The sequence below is a fragment of the Toxorhynchites rutilus genome, chromosome 3 (assembly GCF_029784135.1).
Source record: "Toxorhynchites rutilus septentrionalis strain SRP chromosome 3, ASM2978413v1, whole genome shotgun sequence".
In the NCBI taxonomy this organism is placed as follows: domain Eukaryota; kingdom Metazoa; phylum Arthropoda; class Insecta; order Diptera; family Culicidae; genus Toxorhynchites; species Toxorhynchites rutilus.
This window is the reverse complement of record NC_073746.1, coordinates 145,065,924-145,078,304: the sequence shown is the minus strand read 5'-3', so window position 1 is coordinate 145,078,304 and position 12,381 is coordinate 145,065,924. Positions and strand designations below refer to the sequence as shown.

The 12,381-nt window shown below is 35.9% G+C and overlaps 1 protein-coding gene across 3 annotated transcripts in view; it reads left to right on the top strand.

Annotated features, from left to right (window-relative positions):
• Nucleotides 1–2,313, top strand: part of LOC129777766 (acetylcholinesterase) — a 48,940-nt gene extending 46,627 nt beyond the window's left edge. For 2 of the 3 annotated variants that reach the window (XM_055784241.1, XM_055784240.1), the window contains 3 exons: nucleotides 22–456; nucleotides 518–687; nucleotides 799–2,313. In XM_055784241.1, coding sequence (XP_055640216.1) covers nucleotides 22–456; nucleotides 518–687; nucleotides 799–1,387 — 1,194 coding nt within the window. In that variant the 3' untranslated portion in view covers nucleotides 1,388–2,313. Of the gene's footprint in view, nucleotides 1–21; nucleotides 457–517; nucleotides 698–798 lie in introns of all 3 variants that reach the window. The other variant, XM_055784243.1, reaches the window with a different exon arrangement.
• The last annotated feature ends 10,068 nt before the right edge of the window (nucleotides 2,314–12,381 follow it).

The window sequence follows — 12,381 nt, the reverse complement described above, 5'->3', positions numbered from 1 at the left end:
ATAATCAAATCTCGTTTCTAGCTTCTCTCGGACTTCCTGTATCGTGGGCCCGCGGACAAGATGATGAAACTTCTTGTTGAACGAAACGTTCCTGTCTATAGCTACGTGATGAACACAACCATCGAAGGACTGAAGCTGCCGTATTGGCGTAAAGTACCCCATGATATCGAACATTACCTGTTGACTGGGGCCCCCTTCATGGACGTGGAATTTTTCCCGCGCAAAGCCCGTCTTGACCGGCTAATGTGGACAGACAACGATCGAAACATGAGTCACTTCTTCATGAAAAGCTACTCAAACTTCGCCCGGTATGGTAATCCTACACCTCAACAAATACTTGGGCTACACTTCGAGAAGGCCATTAATGGGGAGCTGAAGTACCTGAATCTGAACACTACGTATAATTCTTCAATCAGGTTAAACTACCGTCAGACGGAAAGTGCCTTTTGGACTCAGGTAAGTGAGGTTGGCTCAATTTTAGTAACTGTTGAAAAGCAGTCTTTATCTTTTCTTATAGTATATACCGACAGTCGTGGGAGTGCTAGTGCCAACGTATCCACCAACCACAGAATTTTGGTGGGAGCCGAAAGAACCACTGCAAATCGCGTTTTGGAGTATGTCCGCGGCATGTCTGTTCCTGATGGTACTGGTAGTGATCTGTTGCATGCTGTGGCGCAACGCAAAAAGGTATGGATAGGTAGGACTTTTTTCGAAATTTTCCTTGGGTATTCTTCGAATTTTACCTGCAAATAAATATTTTTTCGAAAACAATAACATTTATAAGTTAACTCTTTGCAGACAATCCGACCGATTCTACGATGAAGGTGTGTTTGTAATGGACAACCCGGAGTCCGAGCGTGACATCGGTATTGATAACAACGTATTGCAGTCACAACCTCTGCGTACGCGTGATAACATCTACGAGTATCGGGACACCTCAATGAAATACAGCAAACACCCACCTGTAGACTCAACCTCAATAAGATCGCCAAGCTCTCTGGCGATGACTCAAACCACCGGGAAATCTATTTCAGGCAGTCAAAGCTCATTGCGCAGTGCCATTTCGATGAAGGAATCGGTGTCCATCAACCCGGCACCTCGATCCGAATCCAACTTCGATCGAAACATAAAATATGCGGAGCGTGGGGTTGATGCGGATACGGTGAGCAAAAATGGCAAATATTCTCGGTCCGATTCGAAAAGTACCCTGGTGGACAGTAGTAGTAAGTCGAGGGAATTCTCCACCAGCACACCCATCGAGGGTGTTTCAAGATCTCAACAACCGACACCACTGCCTGCCAGCCGAGGAGGCCGAACGGGCCATGATCGTAGCAACAACGCGAGTCGAACGAATTTAGTCGAAGGAATTCCGCAGACAGAAGTATAGTTTAAGTCTACCTTAAATAGTTATTTTTCAATGTAAGCTAGAGTATTCGACTGATAACAAACGACGTTACAGTTTACCACGCATTCCATCACAAACAAATCAACCTTGGTAACATATCAAGTTAGGGTATAAGTTAATAGCATAATGCTAGAATTATTGCAGCCGTATTATACAATTTACGCAAAAATCTACAATAGATTGGTTTTTATTTTTAGGTGGAAAGAAGCACCAAGTGCATTACTCGTAACATAGCCGTACAATAACATAAATACGTATAGACATAAATAGAGATAGTAATATGATTTTATTTCATGTTCAATTTTATAGAATTATTCTGTTTAAGTCTGATGTTTTGTGTACATATATGTTTTGTCCATGTCTCAGTGTATCCGTCCACTTTTGTAATAGTGTACCGTCTCAACCTATGTCCTTGTTGATTCGTAGTTTTATTTAGTTGTAAGCTTTACGTTTTTGTAATTTCTGTTTAATGTTTACGTACTTACTTCGTCTGTATATTCTATCGCTCCAGCGTAGATGAATGCAACAATTTTAGGCCAAACTGTGCAAATACCGTTACTTGTATAACTTGAACTAGTTCATGTCAATATGATATATGTATATTGTCTTCCACTTCATTCATTCCAAAATTCAGTGTATGCTTTACTTTCATCAATTATGAAACTACAATTTCGTATTATCTGAATTCACGTAGGTTATTCTAGGAGATAAATGGTAAGCGTTGATGTAATCTGTACATATAGTGATGAATAAAATGATTGATTACCATTTAAGTATTGAACGGATAGATTAGGTTGCACAAATACAGTGAGAGAAGCGCACGCTTTAGATTTTAAGTATTTTAAGTTTCGAAGTATTTTGAATCATTGTATTGATATAGATGTAATAAATAGAATGTTTTGATTTTATTTCAAATTTGTTACTCCATGGTTTGTGCGTACTCCATCTCGTTGCGAAGAAAGTGAATTTCATCAGTCGGACTTTGAGTCCGCCGGATACGCCCGTTCCGGTATCTATAGAGCAATTCCTAATGAAATCGACAAATGACCAAACATGAGTATTTTTGATTCGAATGAAAGCTTGTATTTTTGTATGAGTTTTCCACAGCATTTGGAATTTTTTTGACTCAAGTGTAACTTTAGAAAAGGACGTATCGATTTCAGTAAGAGAAATCTTTGATAATTTATATCTCAAAAACTAAGAGTCGTACCGAAATAGTTTCTTAGGAAGAGCTATAGAGTATTGATGTTTAAACGTGAAAATAATATACAATGAGAAAAAAAATTGTTCTTATTTTTTATTTACAAAAAAAAACTTTCATTTGCAATATCTAAAATATGTTTTTTTAATTCATATAAAATAAAAGTTATGTAGAAAATTTTAAAAAATCAGTCCAAGATGGTAAAATTATTTTTGACGAACTTTGTGAAACATCGAATTTTAATCAATTTTCGAACTTCGAATTTTTGTATGTTAACAATTATTTTTAGGCACAAATTATGAATCCTGATGTGATTTAGAACAAAAAGCTCATTATCAATCTTCTTTTAAATGCAGCCATTCTGGAGATATTTGAAAAAAATATTTCTATTTTATTGTTTTTTTATATATATTTTATTATTTATATTATATACTAGCTGATCCGACAAACTTCGTCCCGCCCAAAATTTTTTCGTTATCACATTCACGTTTTTTACTAAGCGCACGTTCATGGGTACAATCGCAGAACTGTTCATTGATTGATTTTCTAATCTACCCTTTAAATTACCTTTTACTATAAAATTCCTAGTACTTCTACCAAAACTCATCATTCTAACATCAGATTATTTTCAGACACAATTCTCGTTCAAGATTTTTCAACGACTTGCAAATAACATGTTTATCCGTTACATGAAATAAATGTTTCATACAGAAAATATGATAGAATAAAGACAGTCCTAAATCGGACAATTCCTTTTTCGAGTGTTGCTCTTATCAACACATTCGGTGATCCATTTTTATTTATCTATAGAAGAAGATATAGGAGTGCGTTTTATCACACTATCAGCCCCCTCTCCTTCAGAGAGAGGGGAGGAGTGTCTATCTACCATAGGAACGTTTCGTGCCCCCTAGAACCTTCACATGTCGAATTCGGCTCCATTTGCTTGATTCGAGTTATGCAGAAATTTGTGTTTCATTTGTATGGCAACTCCCCCTTTAAGAGGGGAGTGGAGTGTCTAACCACCGAAAAAACATTTATTGCACCCTAAAACCTCCACATGCCAAATTTGGTTTCATATTCTTGATTAATTCTCGAGTAATGCAGAAATTTGTGTTTCATTTGTACGGCAGAAACCCAAAACGTTTCTCAACCGTGTCGGTGATTGAGAAACTTAAGTTAATTGGATGCAATATCCTTTTAAACACATTTTTAAAAATTTGCGGATCATGCCGTTTATCTCTATATGATCTCCGAATTTTTAAAGATGTATCTATATTTGTAAGATGTATATTGTTGTTGTAAAAGTTTAGAAAATTTACCTTTAAAAATGAAGAACAGGCCGGACTCGATTATATACAGGCTCTATTATGCGCCCTATTCCAGAAAACCAGAGGAGAAGACGAGCGCTCGTCTCGTTTGTTTTCATATTCCAGAAGCCGAGCTCGACGAAAAGCTCGACGAGTAGCTCGTCTGACCCGACCGTTCGACCGCGCTCACTGAAGAATCAGTTATGTCGGTTTAGTTTGATGTGTTTTAACCTTGTTGACTTGAAGCATCGGTATAGCTTCGTTCCACTTTGATCTTCAGAAATTGTTTCACGGCTAAACTAGAATTAAATTGGCCAGGGGTTTTCAGATTTTTTTTTATGGCAGAGCACTTTCTATAGCATTTGACGGAGCACCTGATTTTTTTAATCAATAAAACGAATCCTATTTGCATTGATATTATCCAACTGGGAACAACTCTATTTCTGTTACGCATCGCTGTTACACGATATCTGATCCGGAGTAAACAAGATAAATCACTATATGCCCAGTGAAAGTAAATTAAAGAATGATTTATTTCAAGGTGGATTTTCAAGTGGGAGCATTTGCTATAACTTTGCGGAGCACAAATTTCCCACGGAGCAACGTATGAAAACTCCTGGTATAAGCAATGTATGTTTTTAACTGCAACCATGCAATTTAATCCAGTAATTTGTATTTTTAAACGGTTTTATTTAGCTTGCCCTGTAATCTGTTTGTATGTTTGTATGTTTGTAACATGTTTGTCTGTAGCGCTGACCCACATTAATAGAAATTTGACCTCCTTTCTGTTGACCGATTGATCTGAATGTGGAACACACTTTTATCTCTGTAGTCATTATGAAACTGCGTATTTCATGATCTTGAAAATCCAAGCTGGCGGACGCTACAAAATGGCGGATCACATATTTTCTCAAAACCTCATCGATATGGGTTTTCCAAAACCCCATCAATATGGGTATCAAATGAAATGGCTTCAGTAGATCATGAAAAATCCAAATCCAAGATGTCCGCAAGGGAGTCTTCGTAGCCACTTGATTGATCGTGAGTTCAAACTCAGGGCCCTCAATTGATCATCTTTGTGTTGTTATAGAATAACTACGTTCACGCAACAATCATCAGCGATGGAGATAGATCCATGGTCGAAATAGATCGATTCATCCATACAACTGCTCTGCTCTGCAAGACACATCGGGCTGCTGTTCAATAAATAACCCAACAATGATCGATATCAAACTGTCTCCGCTGTTCGGTCTGCTGAAGAATGGAAGAACAGAAAGAGTATTCTTACGCGTAAATGGCTACTAGTGTGTAATTTACGATAATGTAATGGAACAGAAAAACTTAACGCCTAAATGGCTACTACTAACTACTGTGTAATTTACAATTTATAGAAACATAAACATATGTACATGTACACGATTAAAACCCGGCTCCGTTACAGCTAAAATGCTAATGAGCCTAATAAATAAATAAATGGGATAAGAAAAAAAGATGGCCGCAATCACAAAATAGCAAATTACTCTATTAAACGATTTTATTTAGCTTGAACTATTTGTACGTATGTTTGTATGTCTGTAGGGTTGGCCCACATTAATAGAAATTTGACCAATAGGAACTGACCGAATTTATAAAACACCTTTATCTCTGCTGTCATTTTAAAACTGCTTATCTTGGAAAATCCAATTTGGCCGCCGCTACAAAATAGCAGATTCCATATCATCTCAAAAAAAAGATTGATTGAGATATGTGTATCAGATGAACGAACTTGACTTGGATAACACATTAGGGGCTGTCCACATACCACGTGGGCAAATTTAGGGGGGTAGGGGATACGGAAATGTCCACGCTTGTCCACGGTGAGGATGGAGGAGGTTTAGACAATGTCCACATGGACATGAGATTTACTCCGTATTTACGAGATTTTTTAAACTTTACGCCCACCCTGAGTACTCTGTATTCATCAATATAAACACTGAGTTGCCTGAGAGTACTTTTCAAGAACTCCCAAGGTTTCCCGAAAATCCGTATCTTTAGAGATATGTTTCTTGCAATGATGTTTTTCTTCGCTTCTACGGTTGTCTGGAAAGCCTGTGGTGCTACTGATGACAATCAAATTGAGACACTTATCAAGATTAATCCTCGGTACACGACACATGAATTATAAGATTCGCTACAGATGTCTAAAACCATCGTTCGTGAGCGCCTGGTGAAGCATGGATACAAAAAATGCTACAATGTATGGACTACATATTCAACTATATTCCGGAACCCGATCGGATTTGACATATTGCAATCGGAACGAGATTTACTTTTGGATATTGCAATCCATGTTTACAACATTTGCACAACGCGATAGAATTTGAGTATTCGCTTGAAATCATGGTCTGGGTCCGGTGAGACTAGAGGAAAATCTGTGTATACAACTAGTCTCGATAAATGCCAGCAAGTACTGCTAGCAGCTGAACGTATTACCATCAACGATCCAGAACGCTTTTAGGGCGCTTCTAAGACTCCATACCCCGTACTTACCAGATATCTGTCTTCTTCAGATTATCAACTGTTGAGATTCCTGTAAGAACTTCATCTCATTGTTAGCATAAAAAGCGCCTTGCCCAGTTTTTTGACGAGGAAACAAATAAATTCTGAGAGGATGGAATTCTCAAGTTGCGTGAAGGTTGCTGAAATACTGTGGAACAAAACGTTATTTATAATTATAATCAAATAAATGTATGTCTATGAATGTTTTGCTTTTGATTTCTTCCTTAGAATCGGCACAATTTTTTCCGGACAACATTTACCATGATTCAAGAATTAAGAGTTAAAGGTCAACGAAATCATCGAAATCATCGATCACTATTATACTACAAGTGTTTTCTTTTGACTAGGTTCATTGAAACCGCCAGTCACTACTGAACCTGAAAAAGTGGAAGTCATTCATGCTTAGATGAGAAAACATTTCGTAATCCGTGATCACGAATGTACAATGTCCACATTTAGTCGCGACATCTGAGTTTAGAACAAAATACTTTTTTTACTTTCTTTCTATTAAATTTACAAAAAGAATGAAAATTTTCACTTGGTGTTAATTGATACGAAAAGTAAATTTGAATTGATAATTTTAACTTCCAATTTTTCCTTCGCAAAAACAGAGCACAAAGTCAGTAAAACTAATGTTATTTATGAATCTACAGATCAGTTAAATGAACAGCATCAGAAATTGGAGTGTCTGAATTATATGCGTTTGTGTGGCAATTCGGGTATGTTAAACGATCCAAAATAAGCAATACATTTCAACTTTTTGTTTAATTCAACAGCACGATGATTGATACATCGTTTTTTTTATTCTTTATTGTAAAATAAATCCCAATAACTGTTTTCAACCAAAGTGCTTGATTTCATTGTTTGATTTTTTACAACTCAAACAGCCAGCCAGTTTTAATAAAAATACTCGAGAGTATTTTCACAAGTGATCTCTTGATATGAATATGAAGTTACGGTAAATGGAATTCGGAAGAAAATAAGGAGCATCCCAGCCAATGTTGGAAAAAATTGAAACAAATCGTAACTATTAATAAGGCTATCATTTTTATTAAAAACAAATGGAAATAGAAAATAGAAACAAACATGGAATGAAATTTCAGCGAAAAGGATAGAATTTTATTGATTTTTTCCAAAAAACTGGAGGAATGTCCACGTGGACAACAGGGGGAGGGGTATAAGAATGTCCACGCTTGTCCACGGAGGGGGGAGAAGGTGTCATGCTTGTTTCTGTCCACGTGGTATGTGGACAGCACCTTATGTATTTTCTGCAATCCAGTCAATTTTGGTATCAAATGAAATCATTTGACTGATAGAATACAGTACAATGGTTTTTTTGTAGAGAAATATTCTAATGAAACATAAAATGTACTAAAAACTAGAAAATAAAATAAGTAAAAAAAACTTTTTAAGTTAAACGGTTTAATTGTTATTAAACATAATAATGTACTAAAAGCTATAAAATAATTAGGCAAGTAGCAGTTGGCAGTTATCACACCTCTCCTTCATTAGTCTAGGGCAGGGTTTCTCAAAGTGGTCGATATCGACCCCCAGGGGTCGATTTCGGTTTCCCAGGGGTCGACAAAAACGAAAATTGATCTTGATAAAATAACACAAAATTCTTATTTGAAATATTCAAGATGAAAAATTTGTTACGTCATGCACATAAATGACCAAGCATTTTGTAAATTCTTTTCCAATCACTTTATTCCAGTTCAGTTTATTTAACTATGTAAATACCTTGTAATCTCTTGAATTAAATTAGCAGTTGAGGTACATTATCATTCAAGCTCCCACGTATTTCAGAACGCATATGAAAATGCAACCTAAGGACAGAAAAGAAAAACGACGAAATCTTTACTCGGTTACTTCTACACGCTGAAGTTCGCTGACCACCAAGTTTTTCGCATTTGTCAAAATTATCACAAAAGCTTCAAGACCATGTTATATTATCGTATGTCACTCGCATAATACGCATAACACAAGAATTTTACTAAAATGTTTTAAGATCTTCAAAATTTTCAAATTCCTCAATGGATAATAAATCAGTATTATATCACATCTATAGAATGAGCCAAGGTGATAATGCAAGAAAAGTTGATTATCATCAGCACAGATGAGGCAGGAGTACAACCAAAGTTCTAGTTATAACGAAACACTGAAAAACAGTATCCTGCGATGTGAGACATTGCTGAAAATTATCTTCTCGTTTTTCCATCATCATACATTGACGAAAAAGGCTTCATTGTGGTTACAAACAACGCGAAACCGTGTGGAGCCGATCTGGCGTAGTGGTAACATCCATGCCTCTCACGCTAAAGGTCACGAGTTCAATTCTCACTCCCGACATTCTTCCAAAAATGGAAGTAAAAGTGACGAACCAGCCAAATGAGTTGAAAGTCACTATAAATAATACAGATATAAAAAAAAACGCGAAACCGAAGGAAACACTTGAACATCAACGAACGCGGAGATTTTAAGGCTTCAACTAACCAATATTGATCCGTATTTTTGTATTTTGGTAGTTGTGGATAGATTGGTGTGCGATTTGGATGTTTTTCTAGTATAATTTTTTTTCTGTATTATAGTGTCTTTCAACAATTTTGGCTGGTTTGTCACATTACTTCCATATTTTGGAAGAATGTTGGGAGTGTGAATTGAACTTGCGACCTTTTGCGTGAGAGGTGCGGATGTTACCACTACGCCAGATCGCATCCGTAAAAAAAATATGTCAAGTTTATTCATTTAACCAATTGCAATGTTTTCAAATTGATAATTATTCAGTAAGACAAAAAAGCTAAAGATAGGATTTTCAAAGAAATTTGGCTATGGGGGTCTAAGGTGTGACTCAATTCTGGAAAAGGGGTCTCTTGCCCAAAACAGTTTGACAACCCCTGGTCTAGGGCATTGATAAGACTAAAATATAATCGTGGGACATATGACAAAGAAGGGGGGTCTCCGTAGCCACATTGGTTGCGCGTTCGTTTAATAAGCGATCGATCGTGAGTTCAAAACTCAGGGCCCTCATTGACCATCTTTGTGTTGTTACAGAATAACTACGTTCACGCAACAATCATCAGCGATGGAGATCGATCCACGGTCGAAATAAGATCGATTCATCCATACAACTGCTCTGCTCTGCAAGACACATCGGGCTGCTGTTCTATAAATAACTCAACAATGATCAACAACAGATCCATACAACTGCTCTGCTCTGCAAGACGACACATCGGACAGAATCGATCTTGTTTCGACCATGGATAGATCTCCATCGCTGATGATTGTTGCGTAAACGTAGTTATTCTGTAACAACACAAAGATGGTCAATGAGGGGCCTGAGTTTTGAACTCACGATCGATCGCTTATTAAACGAACGCGCAACCAATGTGGCTACGAAGACCCCCAATTTTTATTTTAATGTAATTCGTTTCAATCATCGTACCTAGGTGTTTCGAAATTTATTACTATGCATGTGAAAAAAAACTAGAGTACTTTATTGTGCAACTGTAAGGGGAAATACATACATATAAATTTAAAAATATTCTTTATAAATCGTTGATTAGATGAATAAACATTGACACCATCATCTCCGAAAAAAAAATTAAACGTCTGAGAGATGAAACTATCACCCCTATTCTGTATTTCGATCGATTCGAAATATTTCGAACGACTTGATTAAATTCCATTCTGTATTTCGTTCGAGTTGTATTTACATTTCGTTCGATCTGTTTCTCTTAGAACATTAAAGGGGCAAAACGTTCGAAATAGGTGAAGCGAAATTATAGCTCGAACGAAACAACGATTTCGAACGAAATGGAAATCCGTCGGAATACAGAATTGGGCTGTATATCTTGGTAGAAAAAATATCAATAAAACAAAAAGATATATAAAACTTATTCCTCTTTGCTGATTTTAGGATTTTGACGTTAAGAAAAGAGTCGATTGATCAATTATAGAAATGTTTGTTCTGTTTGTGGTTTTTCTAAAAATAAAAACATGACATCACTGATCATACCGAGAAAAAGTGACAGAAGTCTTTCCAGTCTACCAAATAAAACATTTCAGACTCGTCTCGTCTTCTGGAAAAGGGCCGTATATCAAGACTCGATTATATACAATTTTAGACTCGATTATATACAGGCTGAAACAAAATTTTTGTACGGTTAGGCTGAAAAGTTCATATTTTTGACGTCTAAATGGGCCTTTTGCAAAAATCTAATTGACTATCACAAAGCACAATTTTTCAATAGATACGTGTCAAAATTTAGCAGCAATCGGTCGATTGGTTCGTGAGTTACAGCATTGAGAGTGAAGCAACTTTTGTTATTGTGAAAAAATTGGAAAACTCACAAATGAATGAGAACGATGGCAGAATTGCATGAATTGAGATTCGAATTGCTTCCGCATCCACCGTACTCTTCAGATCTGGCCCCCAGCGACTATTTTCTGTTCGCAGACCTGAAGAGAATGTTCGCTGGTAAGAAATTTAAGACCGATGATGAAGTGATTACCGAAGCTGAGGCCTATTTTGAGGAAAAGTAAGAAGTACTATAAAAATGGTATCAAGTAAGATCGCTATAATCGCTATATCGCCCTCGAAGGCAATGATGCTAAATAATAAAATTGAATTTTGCAAAAAATAGTTTTACTGTGTTACCTTATAAACTTTTCAGCCGAACTGTTATATTTCAAATATAACTTATTTCAAGGAACAATGTAACCTTTCAACATTAAGGCAGTATACTAGTCTAGAAATTAGAAAAGAATCAAAATTGCTTTCCTTCATATTTCTGTAGTTTAGGTATTCAAGAATATACTCTACAAAGGACTTATCGAAAGTCCTATTATTTACCGAGTTAGAACCGTTTTAGTGATGTGATCTAACCTGGTACGGCCATAACAATGAACTTCAAACACGTTTTTCTCGAAACTAGTTTTTTCAAACTGGCGTACACAATATCTCAAGTTCTACTGAACCGATTCATGTCGAATTTATATGAATACAATCTGCATGCATCTCTCTATCGCATGAACCTCTAAAAATAATGTTTTGTACATTTCAATATTTTTTAAAAATCGGGAAACATAAGAAAAAAACGTTTTAAACCGCATTTTGTTTTTCAAACGGCCACCGTCTATCAAAAATCATGTTTTTGACTTGTCCGAGGTTCTTGCGACAGCGGCAACTTTACTGATTCAGAATCTGTTCGATTTTTTTGTTTCAGAAAACCAGAAGGGCACCTCTCATCTCATCACCTCTTAACTAATCTAATTATAAATATTTTTTCTCCGTTAAATTTTTGGTTTTATTGTTAAAAGATAGATGAACAAATAATGATATAATGGATATTGAAAATATGATTTGTTTTATTTTTACGAAGCTCGACAAAACGCCCGAAATTCGTCTTTTTACACTAGAATACCCCCTTAAGGTGAAATTTAAGTGGCTATTATATGTACTGTGGGATTAAAATCGTAATTTTTGAAAATATTGCTTGAATTTTTACCAGGAATTGTTTATATCAATATTATAGCGGAATTGAGAAAGATAGAAGTTGAGCGTCGAAGAATCAATTGTAGAGCGATTAGAGAGCTTTAATTTGATTGATAAAAATAACCAAGCTTAAAATGAATTTTTAGGATAAAACTAATAATAAGACATTAAAAATTACTAAATTTTAAATTTTTCACTTGCAAAATGTTATTTAAATCCACTAATTTTTATGCTTCACTACTATATCCTTTACTAAGTTCTCTCATCTTTCAAATGGAAGCATCAGAATCGTCTTCCGTTGCGTACTTTTTAATGTAGAACCAGTTTGAGGCAACAGATTCCAGAACAAAAAAAAGGAATTCGAACAAATATTGTCCCCTATCACCTCATGAATGAATTCGGATTTTTTATATGAGAAAGGTATTTTAATACTTCA